This window comes from Gobius niger, assembly GCF_951799975.1.
Source record: "Gobius niger genome assembly, chromosome: 11".
NCBI lineage: Eukaryota > Metazoa > Chordata > Actinopteri > Gobiiformes > Gobiidae > Gobius > Gobius niger.
Window position 1 is genome coordinate 33774755 of NC_136862.1, and position 27771 is coordinate 33802525.

Sequence of the window (27771 nt, forward strand, 5' to 3'; positions counted from 1 at the left end):
ATGAAGAGGAGAGCAGCTGGTCCTGATGCTGTAGGCCCAGCAGTTCTGACACTGCTCATACCAGCTGACCTCCACATACACCAACATCTTCAACAGCTCCCTCCACCAGTGCACGGTGCTCACGAGGGCTCTGTTAAGGTGCGTACACACCAAAAGCGTCCACGCCTCCAACTTCCATGTTAACCCTATGTAGAGGCGCTTCAACGCGCTCCGAAATGCAAGCAAAGCTGTCCGCGCGTATCAAGCGTAGCAAACGCGAGCGGATGAGGAAGGACGCGCGTGAAAGCCAGGGAGAAAAAAAGCGCGGTGAGCGAACAGGGAGGCCACGCCCACTGCTTCATGCACTCAAGTAATCCAAGCCACACGTGCGTTCATTTATGCCTTGTTAACCAATCAGGGATGCTGACTGGGCTCAGGCGTCACCTGTTACCTGCAACAAGCCATGCCCGAGTCGGACTCGGTTCCGGACTTTGGCCGCTTGGAGGAGGTGGGCCAGAGCACGGCTCGGTTGCTCGTGTTTGCGCACACGCACAGATACAAGCGGCTGTTATATGGGCGGGTGCATTTGTCACGTAAAACAGTGAGAAAAGGCTGTATTTATCAAACAGAGCAGCGGCTCATGCTCTCGTCTCCCCGGTCCCGACCGCTTCGCTCCCGGGCGGCTCCCCGGACCCCCGGCCACAAACCGCTCGTCTCCCCGACCGCTCACTCCCGACCGCTCACTCCCGACCGCTCACTCCCGACCGCTCACTCCCGACCGCTCACTCCCGACCGCTCACTCCCGACCGCTCACTCCCGACGCCCTGGCCGCTTCACGCACGTCTCGGGCTGACTTTACGGGGAGCGGCTGCGCTTCTCCCGCCCTCTCTGCTACTGTACCCGGTTTAGCCGCAGGCTTTAGTCGGTTTGATCGCTTGTGATTTTGGTGCGTTCGTGTTAAGTGCTTTGTCGTAACGTAAAGCGTAGACTTCCAGGAGTTCGCCAACATAAAGCTGTTTAACCAGTGGCCGAAGCTTTTTTTGAAGGCTGTATATGACTCCAAAGAAAGGCTCAGGGCGGCAGGTGCTGCTCCACCCCCGCCTCAGCTGAGCGGGACAGAGGGACGCGCACTTCTCTATTTCTCTGCTTTATTAAAATGGACTATTATATTCACCATAGTCCTTTTTGTTAAACTGTAGTAAAATGCAAATGAAAGTGGAGTGAAGAGATTTGACAGGGCTCATAGACATTATTTCACGCAGCTGTTTAGGGTTTTTTTTTCTTCAGCATTATGTTGCGCTGCTGCTGCTCACGTACACTTGTAAACAACTCCTCGTCTTCGGCCACGGCTCGGTTCGTTTGTATAAGTGTGAGCGCGGGCCGTTCGGAGCATCCAGGCCTTTCCTCAAACGAGGTAGAGAGTGGCAGGTTCGGATGTCAAGTGTGAGTGCGCCCTGAGTCAACAACCTGTGGCCAGACACGCCTCCTATGTTTGACGCTTGCAAAACTTCACGCGCAGCAAACAGGCGTTTGTCGCGAGTGTGAAGTATGTGAAGCGGCGTTGTTTGGCGTCCAACGAGAGGCAGATGGGGCGTGGACGCACGTTTGGTGTGTACCACCTTTACAGATCATTCTTGTCACTCACTGGTCGCTCTCACATCTGTCCTCATCATTCTTTCTCACCTGAAAAATCCACCATCTAGTGCTGCAGATAAAGTCTTTTTGTCCACGATAATACTTTAGCTAGTGAAACATCCATGACATCCATCCATTTAGCATATTTCAGTGCCACGCCCGGGGACCCATCTCCATGATGTGGAGCCAGGTTGATGGTCAGAACCTGACTGGAGGATTCACCTATTATGCATGTTTTTAGCAGTAGGGGAATCCGGAATGCCCAGAGGAAACCCACGAAGACACAGGGAGAACATGCAAACTCCACACAGAAAGGCCCCGCCCAGGTGGGAATCGAACCCTGGGACCTTCTAGCTGTGAAGCGGAAGCGCTAGCCGCTGTGCTATCGAGCCGCCCGGGCCTTGAAACGGACAAAACATACAGTATACCTCGCCATATTTTAGCATGCGCCTTGCGGGCACAAAATGTACGCTTTTGTAGGAACAGCCTCAGATAGATACAGGTGATTTGTACTCCCGACTTTGACGCTGCTTGACATGATTTGACCTTTAACATTTGTGTTTCAGAACATGGCCCTGTACAAAGTCTCCGTGTGGACCTCCCCTGGACCCACCTGTGGCTCATTCAGTCGGCTCTGGCTGTCTCTGATTGGCTCGGAGGGAGAGACCCCGCCCACCTGCATCACCGCGGACGGCCAACGCCTGCTCCCGGGATCTGTGAGTGCCCCTGAGTGTCAGATGCCCTTCCATAGTGTTACTTCACATGTCTGTTTGCAGTAAACAGTCCACAAGTGGTGTAACATCGGCCCTCAGAGTAATCCTTTACCTCTGTGAAGTTCTTTATCGGTCAGTGTACAGTTCAGGTGTTGGGTTAGTCCTGAGTAGGGCTTGGTACCGTTAAATGGTACCTACTTAGTACTAGGGCTGAAACGACTAATCGATTAGTCGATGACTAATCAGTCGATGACTAATCGATTATTGAAATAGTCGACAACTCTTTTAGTAATCGATTAATCGTTTTCTGGTTCACACAGACTAAAATGGAGCAAAAATGAGATAAAAAATGTAGTATTTTTGATGAAAACCTACTTTGATTTTATATTTAGGGTCTGTAGTGTTTTGTACATTGTAAATTTCATTAATAGAGCCTTCAAAAAACATTTCCCTTTAGTTTACTCCATCAACACATCCTCAAACAGCGCCACTTAAGCTATAATGTGATAAAAAAAAATGGAAAAATAAAATGTTCCTACACCATTCACAGCCAAGCGATTAATCGATTAATCGTAAAAATAATCGATAGATTAATCAGTTACAAAATAATCGTTAGTTGCAGCCCTACTTGGTACCGACCGAAAAGCTGGCGGTATCGAAAAACCTTTTTTTTTCAGTGATAATTTTCGGTACTTTTTCTCTCCAAATGTCAATAAATGATCCGCAGTGAGTCTAAAAAAGCCTGAACTCATGAGCAGCTTCAGCACAAATGCAGAAGCGAAGCTGTAACTTACTAACACTTAAGTCATTATCAGAGATGGCAGAGCCGCGGACTGAGCCAGGACTAAACCAGGACTAAACCAGGACTTACAGTAAACTGGTTAAAAATCAGGACTAAACCAGGACTGAATAAGAAACTAGACTCTTAGACATAAAGAAAAGCAGTGACAACAACAAACACATGGGCTTCACCTTTAGCTTTAGCCCTAGAGCCTGAAGTTACTGCTGTTGTTTAAACTCCAGCTGCACCGGAGCATTTGGGATCAAAGATTGTCTCTGGAAAAGGTGAGCGCTCACTCTGCATTAGCCATGTTTGGAACAGTTATGGTGCATTGTCAGTGACAGAGTGAGCGCTCGCACTGTGTAACAGATCTGTGACGTGTGAGGAGCTTTCACTGTCGAACAGCTCAGTGAGTTTAGAAAAGTTTATCTGAAAGAAAACGGTGCCAGATGTGGATCTGTTCTGTTCCTGCAGCTCAGGAGGGAATAATGTCCTTTCTCTCTTTTTATCACTGCTTTAGTGGGAATTCTGCTCAAAAAAGAAAGCTGCTGCTCCTGTTTTCTGATGTGCCGTGTTCTCCTGAACAATACTTTTTAAACACATTATTTTAACTCAATTAAAATAACACAGGTATCGAAAAAAGTACCAAAGGCACCGGTACCGAAAAGCAGGTATCGTTAAAGTAGTGGTATTGGAAAAAACCCAACGGTACCCAGCCCTAGTCCTGAGCCGCTGTGGGCCGCTGTGTCGCAGAGCTAACAGCTGTAAACCCTACACTCTCTGGAGCGCGTTTGACAAAGCAGTGCGGCTTCACATGGAATGTGAATGGTTAAAATCGGTCCAAGGACGGCTGAGAAACATCCTGTTAAAGTCTTTAATCCGAGAACCAGGCTGTTTAAATGCACACGCCATAAAAAGAGATGGATAACACGCGTGTTTCAAAACGTGTCAACAATGTTTTTTATTGAAAATGAGATATTTAGTCATTTGCCTCTTCACATAATGTTAGTGTCTGTCCAGAGAGGAGGAGAGGAGTTAATCAGAAAGGAGAGAGTCCAAAAGCCTCTGTTTAGCTTATACTTCTCAGGAACCCAGACACTTAGAATTAAACTGTTTTCACCTACAGAGAGCTTCGAGTCTCATCTTTCAAACAAACCATAGCATGTGTCCATAACTATAACATAGAATACGCTGTGGTGCTACAAATATCATTAAAAATGGTCTTGATTGTTGCCGCTCAACAGCTAAATCCCCAAAACAGCGCAGCCTGGATGTGTTAACCGTCTATGGTTTGTCCCTGTTTCAGAGCGTGTTGTTCTGCACTGGTCAGCTCTTCCTCCTGCGCAGCTCCCTCCGCTCCGCAACAATCTTTCACCATCTTCTCCTCGTTTGTCCCTTCCTTGTTTACTGTAGCTCCTCTTGTGACGCCTCCTCTGGCCTGCAGGGGGGGCTCTTTGTACCTCTTCAGTGTCTCAGAAGAAGAAATGTTCAGGTCTCAAATGTCTTTAGCTCATCATGTTTGTTTACTTTAAAAAAGCTGCTTTCTTCAGGACCATTATGGACTCTCTGCAGTAAAAAATCCACTGAACCTCAACAAAAACACGGCAAAAAATGGGGAATAATTTGGGAAAAAATTGGGAGAAATTGTGGCAATAAATTTGGGGGAAAAATTGGGAAAATTTGGGATTAAAAATTGATTAAAAGTCAAAAATGAGGGGTAGAATTTGAAAAAAATGGGGCAAGAATAAGAAAAAGTATGTTAAAAAAAATTGGGGAAAATGAGGCAAACATTGGGTAAAAAAAAAAAAAAAAAAAAAAAAAAAAAGGGCAGCAATTGGGGAAAAAAAAAAAAAATTAAACTGAAAAAACTTCCTTTAATGTTGTCCCAGGACCAACAGCATTAAAAGTTGGATCTAAAGTGTTTTTTTTTTCGGTTTCCCAGTAGCACTGTCAGCCCTATAGTGTCAGATGCCCTGCCTGTGTTTCAGTGCTGTTGGGCGCAGGTCCCGGCGGTGACCGCTTTGGGGCCGGTCCTCCTGATCCGCCTCAGGCTGGAGCCGGTGGACGGGTTCCCCGACCTGAACTGGCATTGTGAGCGGGCGGAGCTTACGCCGCCGGAGGGGGCGGAGTCTACGGTGTTCCACTGTGGCCGGTGGATCTGCAGCAGTGACGGAGATGTGGACATCCGCTCAGAGAACAGTGAGGAACTCTTTTTACACACAAACATACATAATGCACCTTGAACCTCTTAACCCCCACCTTAAAGGAACAGGCCACAGTTCTTTTATACTGAGATCTGTTCTTACCTGCGCTTAGACGAGTTGATACGTATGGTTTGATCTGTCTGGTCTTTGTGCCCGTGGAAGAGCATGCTGGGAGAGGCCAAATGCTAGCAACATCTTTGGTTGTTTTGTTTGACTGAGTGGCAGGGGCGGCGGCACGGGGGGGCTAGGGGGGGCTTGAGCACCCCCTGAGATTGCCAAAGCACCCCCAAAGATTTTAGCCACTAAATCAAAGAACTCTAGAAACATTCCTCAGACGTTTAAGATGAAAAGGTGAAGGAGCTGAAGTTAGACTGATGTTAAATAGTCAGACTCTGCTCCTCTGGCTCAGAACACAAATCAGAAGTTCTTACTGTGCACTTTTGATACAGCGACCGAAAACACAAGAACAGAGCGAGTCCTCCAGCAGAGAGACAAAGTCTGGACGAGGAAACTACGCACAGCAGTGGAAAAAAAAGTTGAAAGTCGTGAGTGTCCGTCTGATAATCAGCTCAACTTTAACATTAACTGTGTAATAGCGTTGGAGATAGAAGCGGCTCCAGGCTGCAGAGTGTGAGGGGAGATTACAATGTGAGAGCAGAGACACACATTCACGAGGAGGACCTGCTCCTCTGGCCACACGTCCTCCTGGGGTCCACATAAAAATGGAGGCTCCTCAGGGCCGCTGGAGTTAAAGGCAGGTCCAGAGCGTCCTCCTCTACACTTACCACACTTTTATAAAAGTAAATGTACCTGTAGGCCGCCTTTCCAGTAAAAGTCCAGTATTTGCGATGCTGATGGCACGTTCAACTGCACTTATAACGTTACCTTATATTACAGCGTATAGGAAAAAATCTTTCTACATTGTTTTGGTGCGGCTTACATTTAGGTGCTCTCAATACTACAGTAGTAGTACAATCCGTGTGATGATAGTCAGTAAGAGAAAACTTAGTCATTAGTCATTGTTAGTTTCACAGTTAATTTAGCATTAGCCACTGCTAGTTCAGCATTAGCTACCGTCAATTTAGCAGTAGCCACCGCTAGTTTAACATTAGCCACCGTTAGTTTAGCATTACACACAGTATATTTAGCATTAGCCACCGTTAGCTACCGTTAATTTAGCATTAGCCACCGCTAGTTTAACATTAGCCACCGTTAGTTTAGCATTACTCACAGTATATTTAGCATTAGCCACCGTCAGTTTAGCATTACTCACAGCTAATTTAGCATTAGCCACTGATAACAGTTCAGCATTAGCTACCGTTAATTTAGCATTAGCCACCGCTAGTTTAACATTAGCCACCATTAGTTTAGCATTACTCAGTATATTTAGCATAAGCCACCGTTAGTTTAGCATTACTCACAGTTAATTTAGCATTAGCCACCACTAGTTTAACATTAGCCACCGTTAGTTTAGCATTACTCACAGTTAATTTAGCATTAGCCACCGTTAGTTTAGCATTAGTCACAGTTAATCTAGGTACTACGGTAGTTCCCTTTGTAAAGTCTTACAATCAACATTTTTTTTAAGTTACAATGCGGTAATAACACTCATAAGTTGTTTATCGAAAAACTGAATTTTTACCTTTACAAATGTATCATTATTATTTTTTTGTTAAGTAAACTTGAAAATCCATGTGATGATAGTCATTAAGAGAAAACTACAATCAGAAAAAAAGCAGTACGAGTATTCAGCCATCATTCGTGTGAAGAACAGTCTGGGAAACTGAGCATCTGTTTGGTGAAAATAACTTTAGGTCATGTACAACGCTGGATTGTGTATAAATTGAATTGATAATAGAGTGCCGTATTTTCAGACAAAATTGAAGTGATAAAAGCCAGTCATCTCAAATGACTCCGCGGATATCTCTGTACAATACAGCCATTTCTGATAAAAGTGAATATTTGGATAGTTTTATATTTAATAAATATTTAAAACAACATAAGCCACTCCCACCAAAGGCCCATTGTTGGGTGACAATGGTTACCAGAAGCGGAACAACTTTAGGCTTAGGGTTCAGCAGGAAGTGGAGCTTCTCACTGGCCTGCTCAGATGTTTGCTGTACTTTTGTCCTGACAAAGTGAATGATGTTTCCAGTGTGTCTGCTGACAGAGGAGACGCAGCAGAAACTGAAAGAGCACAGACTCCGAGAGCTCCAGAAGAACCACCAGAAGTTCAGGTACACCTCTCTATAGGGGAGACCGGGGCTATTTGTCACACAGGGTAATTTGACAAATTGCTTTTTATAGCCACAATAGAGGGCGCTGTACGCAGGTACTGATATATGTGTATTGGTATTCCTCTGCCCTTCCAATAATAATTTTCTCATTTGGACTGAAGACATGAGGACAGAACACATTGTTTTTATGCCTTTTCCCAAAGGTTATTGTTTGGGTTATTTCTAATGAGAGCTTTCCTTTAGGTAGTGAAATAAAGAAAAGACACTGATCTGAAAGACAGAGATGCTAGCTTCGATTTGAGCCGTTTTAGAGCTAACATGCTAAAGCCGTTTGTTGGCTAGCTTACATTTTGTGTAAAGTGGACACTGGGGCTTATTTGTCACATAACATGGTGGGACATTTTTTTCTTTTGTGTCCAATATGTTTTTATCATCACTTTATTTTAACATTAGCTTTAATCATTTTAGTGAATTTTAGTTTTACACCACAGAGCATTTTGCAAAAAAACAAACACATCAACAGTTAATTTAAATGAGTTTCATGAACACATCTGGCATTGCATTGTGCATGTGACATATGTCCTTTTATCTAAAAAACAAAACAACTTGCCCCGCATATGGGGAAAATTGTCACCGTCGATTTTGTTAATAACTACAGTATTAATTGCAATATGATAGAAAAAAGAGAGTGAGGTCTCCTTCAAGTCAAGGGTTGAAGCTTTCATTTAATGCAGGTCTGACTCTTGTGGGATTTTCTGATGATGAGCAGGAAAACCCTAGAAAAAAAGTCAGTGCTCCATACACACCAACACAGATAGAAAGATAGATAATTTAGCATTAGCCACCGTTAGTTTAGCATTTGTCATTGTTAGTTTAGCATTAGCCACCGTTAGTTTAGCATTAGCCACCGTTAGTTTAGCATTAGTCACAGTTAATTTAGCATTAGCCACAGTTCATTTAGCAGTAGCCACCGTTAGTTTAACATAGCCACCGTTAGTTTAGCATTACTCACAGTTAATTTAGCATAAGCCACCGTTAGTTTTGCATTAGCCACTGTTAGCTTATTCATTAGGATGTGTATTAGTCTGTAGTAAAGAAACATGTGGCGTGTAGTAGCCCCTGTCATCTGCAGATGGCGTGTGTGGCTGAAGGGTGCTCCTCAGTGTCTGGACATCAACTCCATGTCAGAGCTGGGCCCCGAGCTCAGCTACTCCCACAAGAGGTATTACTTTCAGTAGTAGCACATTTTTTTATTTTTTTAAATGCCATGGTATCATTGGATTGTTTGGAAACATAGATTGTCTAAAATGTGTATTGAAAAGTGTATGTGCCCTGTGCTCAGTGCTGGGGTGAACCTCCACTACCTGAAGGGCTTCTCAGACCGAGCCCAGCCCTGGACCAGCTTCACAGATCTGGACTCTCTGTTCCAGCTCAACGCTCACAGCAACCCTACAGCCAGTGAGTCTAGAGGACTTATAGTAACAGGAGTGGTAGTAATAGTAGTCCTGATATCACTGCAGAGAAGAGCAAAACAAAGAAGATGTTGGGGACTCAGTGGCCTGAATGTGTAGCAGGAACATCTGCAAAATATGACAAAGAAACATTGGATCACGCATCTTAGAGCACTGTAGGCATGTGTGCGTATATGTGCCCAAGGTGAGGTCACTGTAACATATAGGCAAAGTCGTGCATTGTAGATTCCCCCAATTGGGCGATATGCCTGGAAGCTCACACCTGTGGCCCACCATCTGAACTGGCCCAAGTCAGTGAGGCGGGATCCTCTGGCAAGCAACATCCTGCTGAAGCCATCCGCGACTCCAGACAATACAGTGGCAAGAAAAAGTTAGTACGCCATCTGGAATTTCTCACATTTCTGCTTAAATTGGTCATGAAATGTGGTCTGATCTTCATCAAAATCACAGGAATGATTAACTAATACCACCAAACAATTACATTTGATCATAATTTTATTGGCCACAACATGTAAACATTCACAAGATGGTGTGGAATAAGTACAGTAAATACACCGTACCCTCCTTTGGCAGCAATACCTTCATCCACACGTTTCCTGTAGTTGCAGATTAGACGTGCACAGCGATGAGGATGAATCTTGAACCATTCCTCTTTACAAAACTGTTGTAGGTCAGCAGACTCCTGGGATGTCTGGTGTGGATGATTTTCTTGAGGTCATGCCACATCATCTCAATGGGTTTAGGTCAAGACTTTGACTGGTCCATTCCAGAACACGTATGCTATTCTTCTGAAACCATTCTGAAGTGGATTTGCTTTTGTGCTTTGGGTCTTTGTCTTGTTGCAGCTCCATCCTCTGTTGAGCTTCAGCTGTTGGACAGATGGCCTCAAGCTTTTCTGCAAAAATATCTTGATAATCATGTGAATTAATTTTTCTATTGATGATATCAGCCCCACACCATGATTCTCCTGCTCCAGACTTCACAGTGAGGATCTCAGGTTTTGATTTTGGTGCTGTTCTATTTTTCCTCCACACATGACATTATGTGTTCCTCCCAAGTTATTCAACTTTGGGTTCATTGGTCCACAGTATATTTTGCCCGTAGTGCTGCCCTTTTGCCAACTTCAAACATGAAGAAATGCTTTTTTAGACAGCAGTGGCTTCCTCCGTGGCGCTCCTCCATGAACCTCATTCTTGTTCAGTGTTTTATGTATTGTAGATTTGTCAACAGAGATGTTGGCATATGCCAGTGGTTTCTTAAAGTCTTTAGCTGACACTCTAGGGTTCTTTCTTACCTCGTTGAGTATTCTGCGCTGAGCTCTTGGAGTCATCTTTCCAGGACGGCCACTCTTTGGAAGTGAAACAACAGTGTAGCAAAACTGGATTTATGAACATTAAAACAAGATGGTTCTGTAACCTTTCCCAGCTTTACAAATCAACAATTCTTGATCGTAGGTCTTCAGACGCTCTTTGAAGTGAGGCATGGTGCACATCAGACAATGCTGCTCAACAAGAGACCGTTCTTAACCAGTGTGTGTTTCTCCGTGCCCAGGGCAGCTTAAAGCCACGCCTCAGTGACTGGACTTCAGGTTGGCTCACACCTGACTCTAAATGTCTGCATAAACTGTCTAATTAGTTCTTGGAGGATATTTAGTCAGGAGGTGTACTTACTTACTCCACATTTTCCTGTGAATGTTTACATGTTATGGCCAATAAAAATATGATCAAATGTAAATGTTTGGGTGGTACTAGTTCAAGCAGACACTGTTCCTGTGATTTTGATGAAGATCAGACCACATTTAGAGATCAATTTAGGCAGAAATGTGAGAAATTCCAGACGGTGTACTTACTTTTTCTCATGTATTGTCTATAACAGAGCGTCTGCGGCGGCCAGGGTCCAAAGCATAGACTGTAAAAAAAAATGGACGTCTTATGCTCACTCCTCCCCGTTTACCAGATTGACCACGGCCGTGGGGCAATTCATGGCGGATTTACAGGCTCCCCCTCCCCAGCTCTAACGAAGCATGTTCCTAAAAAGGACATACGGGCGGGATTTTCACCGTAGACTCGGCCCTTGCGTGACGTGTAGCTCGCGCTGCTCCAATGCTAACAGTCCGAGCCTCATTAAGTACGAGATTTCAAAAATTCATATTACGAAAACCAGCCTGGTTTCATATATTGTGATTAACCCAGCGTTATCTCAGGAGGAATATCTATAACTAGACTAGGCTTAGTCTAGTGTTGAAACAATTGAAACCAGGCTTTAAAGTAGTTTTTAACGTGTCTAAAGTCCAATGCTTTTCAAAGGGGGCCTAGCGGTGATATGGAGGTACTACAGCAACGGCGGAGCAATGGCGGCCCCCACGTTTGTGGTCAAAAAGCAGGGCAGCCGGCGGCCATTGGTCCAAAGATACAAAATAAGACCAGTAGACCAGCCCAAATGCATGTTGGGAAGACATTTATATTTACAATATCGGCTTTATATCAAGAAATGTGGGAAATAAAAAATAATTAAAAAGTCAAATATTTAATTAAAAAGTGGAAAAAATGTGAGATGAGTACACAAAAAACAGGGAAAAATTGGGGGAAAATTAAAAAAATCTCAAAAATCATGATTTTTTTTGTCGATAAAGTGGGAAGCATTGCTTCAATATGTGGGGAATGGGGAAAAATTAGGGAAAAAGGGAGGCAAAATTGGGAAAATACAGTAAGAGGAAAGCGTTTTTACCCCCTGCCCTATTGTAGTCTGTTCAGGGCAATAATCTTTTTGAGTGATGTAAAATGAAGATGATTGCCGGCACAATTTGACATATTTCTGATGGTTTGCAAAAACCTTTTTGTCAATACTCCAGACTGGGTTCGGACTCACTGGAGGGAGGACTGGTTCTTCGGACTGCAGACTCTGCGTGGCCCCAATCCTCTGATGCTGAAACAGATCCGGTCTTTACCTGAGAACCTGTCCGTCACCTGTGACATGCTCCGCCCCTTTCTGCCCACAGGCTCCTCCCTCCAGCAGGAGCTCCAGGTGAGACCTCCATCTCCCTTGACGCCTCCCGTGGACACTAACCCCAGTCTGACCCAGGTGTGTGTGTGTGTCAGGGCGGTCGTCTGTACCTGCTGGACTACTCTGTGCTGGATGGAGTTCCGTCCAATCAGATCAACGGGAGGGAGTCCTACCTGTGTGCCCCCCTGTGCCTTCTTCACCTGAACACTGAGGGTCAGATGCTGCCCATCGCCATCCAGGTACTGCCCCCTACAGTAGACACACACACTGAACCTGAGCTCAGTTACATTCTACAGCAGGGATGTCAAACTCATTTTCACATCATTGGGTCGCGGCCGAAATTCAGCTCCCACGGCGGGTCGCATATACTAGAGTACATTTTTCCCAATAAATGAATAATAACACTTGACTGTAGCTTCATTAATAACAACGTCTTACATTTGTATTGCACTTTACAAGCCTGTGTGACAAGTTCCTCAAAGTACTACATAGTCATTATTCATTTACTCCGCACTCGGTGGTGGTAAGTTGTTATTTTTAAGTTATAAATTCAATATTATAAATATAAAATTATTGTCCATTTACCATGTGCCTATATAATGTGTTGTTCATATCCTGAGCTCTTATTATGTCAGTGCCCTCTGCTGGACACGTGTGGAACTCTTTCCTTTTGTTTTTATTGAAGGGTAGAATGAGCATTCTGGTTATTCTTTAAAGCAGTGGTTCTCAACCTGGGGGTCGCGAGACAAATTTGGGGGGTCGCCAGATCATGTAGATAAAATATACATACTTTTTTTTTAGCATATATTATGATATTTTATGTGTGTGCTATTTTACCAGAGTGCCATTACATATTCATAATTTGATGAATTTTATTATAGCCATTTGTTTTTTTTTGTTTTTTTTAAGAATTATGTAGGCTAATGTTCCGATTTCTCACAGTGTGACCCGGGCGGGAGGTCACGAACCCCTTTAACTGTTAAAATGGGGGTCGCGGCTCCAAAAGGTTGAGAACCACTGCTTTAAAGGATCTGTATCCTGCTATTTTAGCCATCCCAAAGTAAAGTATAGGCATTTATATGATATATTGTACCTATACCACTATGGAGTACTATTTTTTGTGAGAAATATAAGTATTTTCTGGGGGTATTTTGCAAACCCGGAAGACAAGATGCTTCAATTCAGTTAACTCCGCCCCCCTCTCTCGGATCTGCCCATGCATTATTAGCAGTAAAATAAATCTAAATATCACAGCAAAAAGGGAAGTTACTTCACAATGCAGTTATAAGGAGTTGACATCTGCAACACAGCTTCGTAAATGGCTAACACACAAGAGCTAACACGCGTTTTGACCAATGGCCGCTGGCTGCCCTGCTTTTTGACCACAAACGTGGGGGCTGCCATTGCTCCGCCGTTGCTGCAGTACCTCCATATCGCCGCTAGGCCCCCATTGAAAAGCATTGGACTTTAGACACGTTAAAAACTACTTTAAAGCCTGGTTTCAATTGTTTCAACGCTAGACTAGGCTAGATCTTCCTCCTGAGATAACGCTGGGTTAATAACAATATATGAAACCAGGCTGGTTTTCGTAATTTTTTGAAATCCCGTATTTAACGAGGCTCGGACTGTTAGCATTGGAGCAGCGCGAGCTACACGTCACGCAAGGGCCGAGTCTACGGTGAAAATCCCGCCCGTATGTCCTTTTTAGGAACATGCTTCGTCAGAGCTGGGGAGGGGGAGCCTGTAAATCCGCCATGAATTGCCCCACGGCCGTGGTCATTCTGGTAAACGGGGAGGAGTGAGCATAAGACGTCCATTATTTTCTACAGTCTATGGTTTTGACTCACCACCGCTCTGTCCTGGCCTCTACATAACATTGGGGACTAGCGTTGGTTATAAAAGTTAATCCACTTTGATTCTGGCGAAGGTTCACCAAACATCCATCAGAGACAGTCACAGAAAAACCCTAATCTGGTGATAGTCGCTGAATCCCGGAAAGAAATTCCAACTTCTGGCGAGTGGCCTCTTCTTTATGAAGTCTGTCCTCCTCGTAGCCAAATGCGCATTTTTTTCTCCGCGACATTATCAGGTGTGTCCAGAATAGTTTAGAAAGAGAGAAAGAGCTCCTTCTTCACAACCTTCAGTGCAAACATGACATCTGTTCAGACGCTCAGGGGGTGATCTGGAAGTGCTTCTGTTTTTTTGTTTTTTTAAAGCTGCTTTATAAAGTACAATCAGGCTGTAAGGCATTACATTACAGAAGTTGTGCTCTTCCTGTTTGACACTATGACGTAAAAAACGTCATGAGAATTGCTGAGAACTGCGTGAATGAAGCCACAAACCACTCTGGGGGTGTTTTTGATAAGGAAATAGCTTAACAACATGGCTAAAAGCTCCAAAAAGTCAATTTTGCATGATATAAGCCCTTTAAAAAATCATAACGCTGTACAGGAATGGGCTAGAGACATACTCTGGAATCTATGCTCTACAGGGAAGGGGCCGGATGAAATCATCTCGGCCCACGGGCTGTATGTTTGACACCCCTGTTCTACGGCTTTTAGCAGGATTCATTTTAACCTGTGAAATGTTGGTCATGTGAATACAACTCTATACCACAGTTAACAAAAAAGAGGCAAAAACTGTCTTACCAAGCCAGTTTATAGTACAAAGCTGGTCGATGACTTTCTCTTACCTGAATATACACCATTGTCTCTGGATAATCGAGCACTGTACTATACGTCTGAGGGACTAAACTACAAAGATGCATTAGTAGAGGGTTAGCGGGATCAGTTTAGAGTTAACCCTGGTTTAGCGGCTCTGCAAAGCTGGATATCTTTCTATCAGGGTAGATCTCCTTTGAAACATGCACTATCTTAGGTAAGAAGACGGCTCTTTGATCAATCAAAGGGGAAAATCCTCCGCTTTGTCATCCAAACTCTACAAGTTACATGAGTGATCAGAGTTGTTGTTGAGCTCATGTGTCATATCGAATAATTTAGGTGCAAAAACAAATTGTTTTTCGATTAATTGCGATTAATTAATTACAGACCTGTAATTAACTTGATTAAAAAAAAATAATAATTGAGTCCCACCACTAGTTTTATTGATTCATTGCAAAATAACGGCATTATTAATTTTGTTGTGATGTCCCCTGGCGGGCTCCATAAAGAAGTATAACAATTTGCAAACAAAACCATTTTTTTTCTAATGGGGAAAATTACAATTTTTTATGTGTTGAAAATAAGTGGGAAAATTGTAAAACAAAAATGGGGGAAAATAAAGGAAAAAATTAGAAAAGCGTTTTTGTTTACTTCCCTTTTTGAGCTTTGTCAGCCACGCTCTGCGGTGTACGGAGGGAGAGCGAGCAGAGGAGCAGCAGCAACAGTCCTTTATTTGAAAGCGCGCATGGATTTGATAAAGTATCATGTGGTTGAGCATGACACATGGAGAAGGCTTATTTTTCGTTGCATTTCAGTTGTAATAAAGATTGTGAACAAATATGAACATCTGTGCGGTCAGACTTGTGCCGTTCATGGCGCTGTAGAATATTCGTCCTGAGTTTACTGACAGATTTTGATATTCAGATGAAAAGTGTCTGTGCCCTGGCTGTGATTGGCCGCTTGGCGCTGACTCCTCCTGTTTCACATGAACGCCTCACAAATCCTCAAAGAAACCCGGGGTTGATTTCACCGACTGATGTGGTAGCACTGATCCAAAAGCTCAATGTCTGGGTTTGTCGACCAGGGTTAGAGGAGCTAACCCAGCCCTCTGGTCTCTCCTCAGTTACAGCAGACCCCTGGGCCGCTGAACCCGGTCTTCGTGCCCTCTGACCCCTCCTGTGACTGGCTGTTGGCGAAGCTGTGGGTGCGATTGGCCGACTGGCAGGTGCATCAGCTGGACTCTCACTACCTGCGCACGCACATGATATCCGAGCTGTGTGCCGTTGCCACCCTCAGGCAGCTCCCGGCAGTGCACCCTCTGCACCAGGTAAACACTCCGTTCTTACACTAGAGTCCGACCTGTTCCCAATGCGTTGGTCTCCGCCAGGGCTGCCCTTTGTCTCCGGTTCTGTTCATTACCTTTATGGACAGACGGGGCCGGAGGGTGTCCCGTTTGGGAGCCTCAGGATCTCATCTCTGCTGTTTGCAGACGATGTTGTTCTGTTGACCAGGACCGTCAGCTGCTCTGGGGCGGTTTGCAGCCGAGTGTGTAGCGGCCGGGAGGGGGATCAGCACCTCCAAATCTGAGGCCATGGTTCTCCACCGGAAAAAGGTGGCTTCCCCTCTTCAGGTCGGTGGGGAGTCCTTGCCTCAAGTGGAGGAGTTCAAGTATCTCGGGGTCTTGTTCTCAGTGAGGGACGGATGGAGCGTGAGATGGACAGACGGATCGGTGCGGCGTCAGCAGTGATGCGGTCGCTGTATCGGTCTGTTGTGGTGAAGAGGGAGCTGAGTCGGGGCAAAGCTCTCGATTTACCGATCGATCTACATTCCCACCCTCACCTATGGTCATGAGATTTGGGTAATGACCGAAAAGACACGACTGTGGATACAAGAGGCCGAAATGAGTTTCCTTCGAGGTAGGGTGAAGAGCACAGTTACCTGGGAGGAGCTCAGAGTAGAGTCACTGCTCCTTCACATTGAAAGGAGCAGCTGAGGTGGCATCTGTGCCTGATGCCTCCTGACCGCCTCCCTGTTGGTGTTCCAGGCATGTCCTATCCACCTTATTACCTTACCGCCACGCCCACTTTTGCCACTTTTTGCGTTGTCCTATATTATATTCTCCGCTCAAATCTCATGTTTAGTCGATTGTTTTTTGTAAAATGGCCAATGTTCATTTGCACCAACAAGTCACCACTGCACTGTTTCTCTGCGCGGCCGAAAAACGGCTTTGTTTTCGTGTAGTGACTGATTTTATTTGGATTTCCAATGTTAACAGATAGGAGAAAAGGGGCGGGCACAATTCATGGCGGCCCAGGCGAACATCCGGAATAAGCCGAATGCCCATCTCGGGTCGCCCGTTGCATTATGGGTAATGGAATTTCTTTTGGTTACCAAACAATATTGACAGTTAGCGTAAAGCAACGAAGAAAGCTCTGATTGGGCCGTTTAATCCGCTGGAACGTTGATGATTTAAACCGTTTTTTGTCACCGTGGAGCTTGTTACAATATTAGCATAAAGTCTATTTTTACAACCTGGGCTTTGTTGTACCTGGCTCACACATTTCAATGGCTGAGTGGTTTGTTTGGGCCGAAATAAGGAGCCTGATTGACCCACGCATGCACAGTCGAGATGGGCATTCGGCTTATTGGGAGGAGGCCCTGTGGCCTGGTGTCGTCTCGGAGTTCCCCCCAGAACAGCTGGAGGAGGTGTGCGTGTATCGGGAGGTTTGGGCATCTCTGCTCAGACTGCTGCCTCCGCGACCCGGCCCTGGATAAAGCGGAAGAAAATGGATGATTGGATGGGTTTTAAGTTTGAGTTAAGCAAACTTTAACTCCCAGAGATGCAAATATCTAATTGTATGTAAACGTCTGTCTGTCTGTCTGTCTGTCTGCCTGCCTGCCTGCCAGCCTACCTGCCTGTCTGTCTGTCTGTCTACCTGCCTGCCTGCCTGCCTGCCTGCCTGTCTGTCTGTCTGTGTGCCTGCCTGCCTGTCTGTGTGTCTGTCTGTCTGTCTGTCTCTCTGTCTGTCTGTCTGTCTGCCTGCCTGTCTGTCTGTCTGTCTGCCTGCCTGCCTGCCTGCCTGCCTGCCTGCCTGCCTGCCTGCCTGCCTGCCTGCCTGCCTGCCTGTCTGTCTGTCTGTCTGTCTGTCTTTGAGTACTCATCCTTGTTCCTCTGGATTGCAGCTGCTGATGCCTCACGTTCGGACTTCGCTGCAGATTAATTTCCAGGCTCGAGCCATTCTCCTCAGCTCTGGAGGAGTCTTTGACAAGGTAAACTTCAGCGCTGCAGAGGATAAGGGGATGCCGAGGGTCAGATGAAGCCTGGTCCTCCTCTGTGTTGTGTCCAGGCAGTGGCCTGTGGACTGGATGCCCTCCCGGTGGTGCTGTCGCGGAGCTCCTCCCGGCTCCGTTACCGCTCCCTTTGCGCCCCACACGACCTGGATGATCGAGAGCTGGGCCGGCTGCCGCAGTGCCTCTACGCCCAGGACGCACTGCGGGTGTGGGGCGCCCTCCACAGGTCAGTCTGCTGTCCTTCCTCACCTCTATCTTTTACATTCATGATCAGCAGGGTCCCACACAAATGAAGAGATAGCTCAAGACTTGGTAAAGGGCAGTCAGTAAAAATTAGGATGTGACTGGAGCAGGTTAAAAACAATACTTGAGATGTAACGACTTAAAGGGACTATACAGAGTTTAATAATGTAAAAATTAAGTGTTTTCCTCCCCCTACATGTTCCAGCCATGTCTTAATGTGTAGAATGAGCTCAGACCTGTTCACCACAACTGCCTCTAAAATCCTGCACTGTGACTCAGAAAGGTGTTACAGTTTTTCTCCATTGGCTTGAAACAGAAATGACATTCTCAAAACAACATGGACACATCTCCAAACCACTTTGCAATTGTTCACAGAATTGAATTTCTCATTGATTTCATCCGATTGCAAATGTCTAAGTCCATATCTCAATACCTCAGTACATCTTTGCCATTGATTAAGTACATGTCGCCGACAAATAGCACAATTTCCAAGTGAACAGATCTTGTTGATCTAAACTGATTGTTGATTCTCAGTCTAATGGTTGCTCACTCCAAAACCTGTCAGCGTCATTTCATTGTGTAAGTCATCACATGCACAATAGTCTGTTCAACTGTCAAAATAAGCCAAGAACACAACACCATGAATACCATATATCTTGTGAAACTCCAGCTTTAATTACAGCACGGTAGGCTGCATATAATGTTCATTGTTTTTTGTTTGTGTGTTAGGGTACAGTATGTTATGCTGAATACATTTTCTTTATAGTTAAAGCAGACTTGCCTTGGGTTGTAGGTGAGTGTGTGTGGCAAAAGGAATCTGAGGCTCTGATGCAGTTAGAATAGAATAGAATAGAATAGAATTTTATTGTCTACCGAGGTAGAAATTCATCTTTGGCTCACCGACACACAGAAATACAAGACTGTGGACCATACAAACATGCCCAATAAAAAAATAAAACAAAAACACATATATAAGAACAGTTCATTTCAGTGGCAATTGTATTCAGGTCACTGCTTCATTCAGGATTCCCACAGCACAGGGGACAAAAGATTTCTTAAACACAGCCTTTTTAGCCCGTGGGACTCTGTGTCGCCTCCTAGTGTTCAGAGCGTCTGAAGAAGACCAACTGCATCACTTTACTGAGCTGCATCAGAGCCTCGGATTCCTTTTGCCACACGCACTCACCTGCAATACAAGGCAAGTCTGCTATAACTCCATGTTCCACTTCATCCTGGAAGAGCACCCGATTTGTAAAGATTTTGAGACATTTTAGAACATTTGCTGAGACCCAGTGGAGCACTCCCGACCCACCCTCCTCTTAAAAGTACATTTTTCTTTTTACTCTGATGTATGGAAGTTACTTTATTTCTGTGAATAATAATGGTTACAGTTTCCTTGGCAATGTGAGTGTAATGTGTAATGTAGGAAATGTGTGGAAATGTAGTTTTGACACATGAGTGAACTGTTTTGGGAGAGATATGAGCTTTTGCAGGTGGACCATGTTGTGCTGAACTGTAAGACTGTTTTGCCAAATGATCTTAGAGTTTTAAGAATCTAAGTTCTGTTTCAAGAAATGAGCCAAACCAATGGCGAAAAACTGTAATTCGGGTCCGAAGTGCCGTCATGCACGAGCTTAATATAGAAGCTGCAGTTACGCATAAGACCTGAGGTGACAGTAGTGAGCATAAAATGACCAACTCTTTAAGGCGAGATGCTGCTGAGGTGGAGATAATGTTTTTTTTTTTTTCAGAGTGATTTTTCAATAGCTATTTAATTATCTGATTTAATGAGATGTGAAATTTTACAGATTTTGTCGACACTTATCTTGTTGAAAAACTGAACAAGATGCACATCTCTAAATTTGTATTTTGGATATTTCCACCTGCATGGTCTGGCCATAAGTGAGTACAGTAGGAAAAAAGTTGTTAAAAGTCATTGTACATTGAATTAAAACGACCACAAAAGGAAGAAAACGATCATGGCTTTATGTTACATCTTACTTACTCGCTCCTCCTGATCTCTGTGATCCAGGTTTGTGTCCGGCTGGCTGGACCTGTGTTACCATGGAGACGAGGAGGTGGTGCATGACGCCGAGCTGCAGAGTTGGATTGGAGACATTTACGAACACGGCTTCCCTCCCGAGTCCGGTCAGTCCTGGTTCAGTCCTGGTTCAGTCCTGGGTCAGTCCTGGTTCAGTCCTGGTTCAGTCCTGGTTCAGTCCTGGTTCAGTCCTGGTTCAGTCCTGGGTCAGTCCTGGGTCAGTCCTGGTTCAGTCCTGGTTCAGTCCTGGTTCAGTCCTGGTTCAGCCCTGGTTCAGCCCTGGTTCAGTCCTGATTCAGTCCTGGTTCAGTCCTGGTTCAGTCCTGGTTCAGTCCTGGTTCAGCCCTGGTTCAGCCCTGGTTCAGTCCTGGTTCAGTCCTGGTTCAGTCCTGGTTCAGTCCTGGTTCAGTCCTGGTTCAGTCCTGGTTCAGTCCTGGGTCAGTCCTGGGTCAGTCCTGGTTCAGTCCTGGTTCAGTCCTGGTTCAGTCCTGGTTCAGTCCTGGTTCAGTCCTGAAGCTTATCATTTTACCATGTATCTGAGCTGTTGTTACGAGGCCGATTGCCTCAGAATAAAATGTGTGGGCAGTGGACATTACAGTGACGTCCCACAAGGAACGCATTTAAAGAGCCTATTTCGCTCTGCTTTGTCAAACGTGCTCCACGGAGCGAGAGAGAAGTGTCGGCTCCACAGCTGATGCTTTATTACAAAGTATATCTTTGAATTTACTTTTGATTTCATGGCGAAACCAACTTAAACAAGTGTCTCACTGGGTTACAGATGAATTTTAATTAGATGGAATGATTTTTCATCATTTATCCCTATTTGTATTTGTCTTATGAATCAAACATTTCCCCAAGGCACCCCTGGACTTCCGCGGCCCCCCCGGTTGAGAACCGCTGCTGTAGCCTACTGCATGTGTCTATGTTGTATTGTTTGTAACAATGTTTGTTTAAATCAACAAGCAGCTGTAAGTCCCCCCACAAGGGACAATGAAGTTTAAACTATCAATTTCACTTTCAAAGCTTATCCCGTGCACACAGGGCTTTAGATCATTCAAACAGACTCTGCTTGTTGCTACAAAGCGTTGCTGGGTTACATGTAGGGTGTGTGCTACTGTATGTTTGTTGTCATAAACCGCTCCTGTCCAATCACAGGCTTCCCTCAGCGCTTCGGCTCCAAAGGCGAGCTCTCCGAGTTCGTGACGATGGTTCTGTACAGCTGTACCGCCCTCCACGCCGCCGTCAACTTCTCCCAGGTACAGCGTGCTGCGGGAGGGCACCTGACATAGCCACAATGTACATGCGTTTCCAATGACGTCACGCATAGCTAAGCTACAACGTGTAACAATATCTCTACTCAGGGTTAGGGCTGGTACTATTAAACAATACCAGTCTGGAATAGAAAGAAAGGTTTAGTTACTACTGGTATGGAAAAGGTAAAAGTATCAAAAGCAGACACCGGGAAAAAGAAAAAGTGAAACACAAGTTTAAAAAAAAAAATTGGGAACATTTGCAAAAGTATTAACTTGTGAGAGAGCAAAAGTATAGATACTTTTGCAAAAGTATAGATACTTTTGCAAAAGTATAGATACTTTTGCTCACCCCACTTTTCAGTTTTTATTTATTAAAAAAAGTCCACCCTGGTCCCTAACCCCTCATTCACTACATAGACCCGCACTATAGTCACTGATTCTGTCGGACATTTAAATTAAATGACAAAGAAAAAAAAGAAAAGAAATCACTCACCAAGACGTGCAGAAAGTAGGTTAGCAGCTAGCGTTAGCATTTTTTCACCGTAAGTCATTTATTCATGAGAAAGACAACACACGACTGAAACAGCTGATTTCATTCAGTCGTGTTGTTTTAGTTCAAAGACCTGTCTCTGTCAGGCTCTTCTCCAACTCTCGCAATGCATTGTGGTCTATATTAAACCATTTAGTGACCCCCCTGCTCACTACTTTTCAGAATGCATTGTGGGAAATTTTGAGTGCACTTCTTTTTTCTCTCTGGACATTTGGACACCCCTACAAAATGTCGTGACCACTATATAGTCACTATATAGGGAGTAATGTGAACATTCGGACACAGCCTTAGTGTGTGTCTTTCACATAAAATTTCAATTAAATATATTAATGCTTGTGGACAATAGCGTGGCAAAATGTCAAAAAGTTAAAGGGGGGGCAGATACTTATACAACCCACTTAACTCTCAGTATCTGTCATTTTATGGTTTTAAATAAAAAATAAGTCATTTTATGCTTAAAAATTGGATGTAGCATCAAGACTTCAGTCAGTGGAGATGCATAGATGGATATTGGCGAGTTCTCCAATGATATGGCATGGGGACTAACTCACAGGAGGAGAGAGGGATTACTTGCAGGGCTGTCTGACTTGTCTCTGTCCGTCAGCTGGACTTCGCTCTGTGGATCCCCAACGCTCCGTCGTGTCTGATGCGGCGCCCTCCGCAGGTCAAAGGCGGCGTGACGGAGGAGGACTTCCTGTCATTCCTGCCGGAGGTGAACACCAGTATGCGAGTGCTGACCAGCCTGGCCCTGCTCTCGGCGCCCTCTGCTGACTTTGTAAGGAATTCGCCGGGAGGACGCACAAATGTCCAGATAGTTTTGAGTGTGTGTCGCTGACAGTTGGAGGCAGAAGGGACGCTCTGTGGTGAATCCAGTCACTGCTGTTCGCACCAACCTCGTTCAGAGTGAGGTGAACAGACGTCATAATGTTACAGGACATGTCCACATCTGGTGTGAGTGCCAGGTTTGTTTTTTCATTTTGGAATTTTAAATTTACCAGTCAGCAACATCGAAAATGCAGCAGAATAATCCATGTACTGCTTCTGATGATGCAAATAGTAAATGAATCTTCACGTGTTGAGAAATCTCCATGGGCTTCGTATGCTCCATTTAGTACATTGCTTCCAAAACTTGACATGTGAAGGTGATGATTACGGAGGGATTACAGGCTTGGCTCAAAAATAGTATTTCAGATCAGGCCGTCCACATTGCTTATTTTGACAGCTATTATGGGTCTGTATCGCACTCCTGATGAATGATTGTGATTTATTCGCCTATTATGTATTCTCAGGGCTCCTTGTCTTAGGTGATTTCAATCTAGACTGACTCTGCTCTAAAGCTCACATGCCTTAACTTAAACCTGACACAACTCGTGACCACACAACTCGGCCAAATGTTAGGTCTGCTCAGGTTCCAGACTTCTGGCTCTGGATGTCAGCAGTGGTGTGCCGTCAGGAACAGCAGGGTAACAAAGGGCAACATGTCGTAATAGTGTATTTAATTTGTATTTTATTGTATCATACACAGCATAACTTACATTGGTAATGCTGAGGTGTAACTGTAATTTCTTACTACAAAAGAACAGATGTTGTCAGGCCGCACACGTGATTGACAGAATTGTCAGCCAATCAAAATTCGACGTACAGTGTGTGTTCCCAGGCCCTGCTGTGTCTCCCTCTGTTTTCCTCCTCTGGGAAAACCGCTAATGTAACAGCACAGGAGCAAGATGTTCCAGCCAATCAGAAGAGCAAGCTCAACTGAACTGGATAGACACATTTCCCTTTTGTGAAATGTCTGAACGAGGCAAAATTAAGTGAATTCTTCTGGAGCAAAGCAGCGGGAAAAACAGTGGGATGCAGACATGGTTCCCCCGGAGAACGGTTTGTCCTCGGACAGGAGAAGGGTTTACCTCGAACAGGAGAAGGGTTTACCTCGAACAAGAGAAGGGTTTGTCCCCAGATAGGAGAAGGGTTTGTCCTGGACAGTAGAAGGGTTTACCTCGAACAGGAGAAGGGTTTGTCCCCAGACAAGAGAAGGGTTTACCTCGAACAGGAGAAGGGTTTATCCCCAGACAAGAGAAGGGTTTACCTCGAACAGGAGAAGGGTTTATCCCCGGACAGGAGAAGGGTTGATCTTGGACAGGAGAAGGGTTTATCCCCGGACAAGAGAAGGGTTTACCTCGGACAGGAAAAGGGTTTGGCCCTAGACAGGAGAAAGGTTTCCCCGCGTAAGCTGCGCTGGGACTTGGGAAGGGAACCGGTAAGGGACTGCGAGCGCTAAAATATCATCCAACTTACAGTAGCACGAAGGTCTAGCACCTTTTTATTCCTTTGGATTTTGCGTTTGGGTTGATATCTGGATGTCTCGCTCTGTCAACAAAACATCTCCTGAAAACAGATGCCTGTTTCCACTTTATAATGCGCTCGTCTCCGCCAAGACGAAACACATGGAAACACACCCCATGTGTTTCCGTATAGGGTGTTCCTGAAGTTTTGGTTGGGGCCGACATGAAGAAAATTCTAACATAGAATGTACACTTTGTACCCAAGAGCCAGACTTGGCAATACATTGTTTCCTCACATATTTTTTGTGAAATTGCTGATGTGCTGCTCCTCTTAAAATGGTCAGGGTAAAAAACAAGAGAAATCGCTCTCATCCAAACTTGTCACAGACATGCGCACTAGAGAGAGAAGAAGAAAGTGTCTGACAATAGCACGGACTGGGGGAATTTCAGACAGCAAAGGAATCATCACAAAACGTTCTTCGGCCTCAAACTACACAGTGACAGTATTATTCAAAGAAAGGGTACACAGGACTTTTTGGAAATATTTGTCAAACTTTATCTGTGTCCCCAGATCTGAAGTAAACATGTTCAAATCAAGTATTGTTTTTACTGATAACAATTGTAGTACTGATTTTTTTTTTAAAGATGCATAATGTAACTTTTTATGAGAATTGTATGTATTTTACTGACCCAGCAGCTGTATGAGTGATGAGCTTGGCACCTTTCTGGTCTTGCTTTGTTGTTGACCACATTCATTTATCTTGTCGTAAATAGTTGTAGTTGTAGTTGTTTTCTACATTTGCTCATGAACATTGGGCATCATCTGAATCCCTGGGCAGGTTTTTAGTGGCTAACTTGGTCTATTAGTTACAATGCGCTGCTGTTTGCATGAACTTGGTGCATCAATGCTCGAGCTATCCTGTACATCTGGGATATATTTGTGGGACTACACAAACTGCGACTGACGGATTAAGTTTGTTATCAGTTCAGTCAGTGCCACTAACAGCCATGTTCTTTTTATTCACTACGTGAAGCTTTAAGCCAGAGATTGGTTTCCATCTTCCAAAATGGGCATTAATGCTTAAAAAATTAAAACAACCTCAAGCGAGCGGATGAATGTTTTATGCGAATTAAGGGTTATAACTGCAACAGTTGGTGAGCCCAATTATGTGAAACTTCAAAATGTGCATCAAAGTCCAGTGATGGAAATGCAGTTACAGAGGCCACTGGGATGGACAGTAAAGGTGCCATGCTAATCACCCATAAATGTGCAACTTTTATGTGTAAAAAGTTACATTATGCATCTTTCACAATCATGTAAGCATGTATGGGGAAAAAGTTTATTTTATTGAAACAAAGATGATTAGCCAATGAGTAAAAGAGTCTTGAGAGCACATGCTACACATAGAAATACAAAGCAGAATCTTAATGTTTGCATGTCGTCTAGTCCAGGAGACTTTTCAGAGGCCATTAGCATTAGCCTGCTCAATGTATTTTTCCTGTAGCCATTAGCATTAGCCATCAAACATCGCAAATTATGAATGAACCTGGTGTTTTCAGCTGTTATCAGTACATCGACCACATATAGGTGAGGTCAAAGCTGACTTTGGACACTGTAACAATTAGTGCAAAAGTTCTCTGAGCTAAATGCTGAATCAAATTCTGCTTTTTGTGGGTCGGATACACATCCAGGGACCACAGAAATAATATAAATGCCATGAAACTGACAAACCATACCTCTGCATACTTTAATATAGCTTAATATGGCTTCTCCATTCATTTGTATGGGAATAGAACGCTCAACACAAACAGGATTCGTTGGCTAACAAAATGTGCACATTTGTAGGAACTGGCTCAGATAGCAGAAGCTTTTTCCGTGGTTTCTATGATGCTACACACACCTTCTCATTTTCCGCCTGTGTTCTTGTTCAGGTCCCTCTGTGCAGATACAAGGAGTCGCTCTTCCACTCCGGCGCCCTCAGCAGGCTGTTAGTGGCAGTGCAGGCCGAGCTCCGGTCAATTTCTGATGACATCACACGCAGGAACACCGAGCTGAGGGCCCTTTCCAATGATGTATCTGGAGGGAAGGCGGGTGCCGCTTTCCCCTACGCTTACCTGGACCCTGAACGCATCGAAAACAGTGTGGCCATCTGAACGCTATACTAGCTTTGACGCTATACTGCTGTAGTGTTTAAACAGACATATCAAACAAAATCAACTTTATTGTAGCACTTTTTTCCCCTCAGTTTGACATCCTGTTTACCAAAGCCATTTCTCCCTCTGAAGCTGCACTTTAAGTCATTACTGCATCATCAAGTTGCTATGCTTTTAGCTATTAAAGGGGGGTTATTATGCAGAAATCGACTTTTTCAAGCTTTACATCATGTTATTATGTCATTCCCTCATTAAAAACATGAGGGAATGACATAATAACATAATGTCTGAAGTGTTGCCATGGCACATTCACGTATTTTTGAGTCATCTGTCAAAACTCTGATGGCGGCCATTTTAGGGATAGGTTTGCCTGAGTCCTCCTAGGAACGCCCCCACCTCCTGGAGACGCCTCCGAGCTTTCGTCACCAGCCGAGTAACCAACCACTGCTCCTCAGCAGAACCCCCTCCCCACTGATGCCACAGACAGCGTGTGGAGGGGGCGTGTCGGAAAGGGTCAGAGGTTCTTAAAGAGACAGAGGCCTATTTCAAGACATTACAGCCATTTTGAGAGAGCAATTTTATACAAGGCAGTTATTCTAATTTACTGCATTTACAGACCAACAGAAGGTTTCGTCATCATTGTAGTGTGATATAGACTGGTGCTATGTGATTGAAAAAAGCATAATACCCCCTCTTTAACATAACCAGATCTTTTCTGGTTTCCTATTTTTCATTCCTGACAGCGCTCCAGGAAAATAGAAAATCCTGACCAGTCTTCACTTCTAAACTGCCATGTAGAGATTGTATTTGTTATGTTAGGGCGAGACACAGTACGTGAAACATTGTTTTATTTTATTCAGATGAACGGTGTAGGAATTACAACCGTTTGTATGTGTGCCTCCCACTTTTCAAGAGACCATAAGTAATGGAACGGCTGCCACTGTTCCATGGCCAGGTGTCTGCTCTTCCCTCATTATCCCATTCATAAGGAACAGGTGAGACGTCCACAGTTCATCAAGTGTGATATTTGCATTTTGCATATTGTTGCTATTAATTCTCAATATGAGATTCAAAGAGCTATCACTATCAGTAAAGCAAGCCATAATTAGGCTGAAAAATCCAAACAAACCCATTAGAGCGATAGCAAAAATATTAGGCGTGGCTAAATCAACAGTTTTGGAATATATAAATACAGTGAGGGTGATATATACGCGAAGCGTGGAGAAATTAATCAGCACACGGAGAGGAAAGTTCACTGCAGCAGGAGGGAAAG

General features: G+C 44.4%; 1 protein-coding gene across 1 annotated transcript; it reads left to right on the forward strand.

Moving 5' to 3' along the window:
* On the forward strand, positions 1 to 26498 carry LOC306970707 (polyunsaturated fatty acid lipoxygenase ALOX15B; the record flags this gene model as incomplete). Its single annotated transcript, XM_079566735.1, has 15 exons — positions 1 to 138; positions 2181 to 2330; positions 5097 to 5307; positions 7468 to 7549; positions 8682 to 8771; positions 8892 to 9007; positions 11873 to 12045; positions 12120 to 12263; positions 15808 to 16011; positions 17868 to 17954; positions 18032 to 18201; positions 20251 to 20366; positions 21415 to 21515; positions 22667 to 22837; positions 26277 to 26498. 15 exons carry the CDS (start codon positions 1 to 3, stop codon positions 26496 to 26498), a joined length of 2175 nt encoding a protein of 724 aa, XP_079422861.1.
* Positions 26499 to 27771: the final 1273 nt, after the last annotated feature.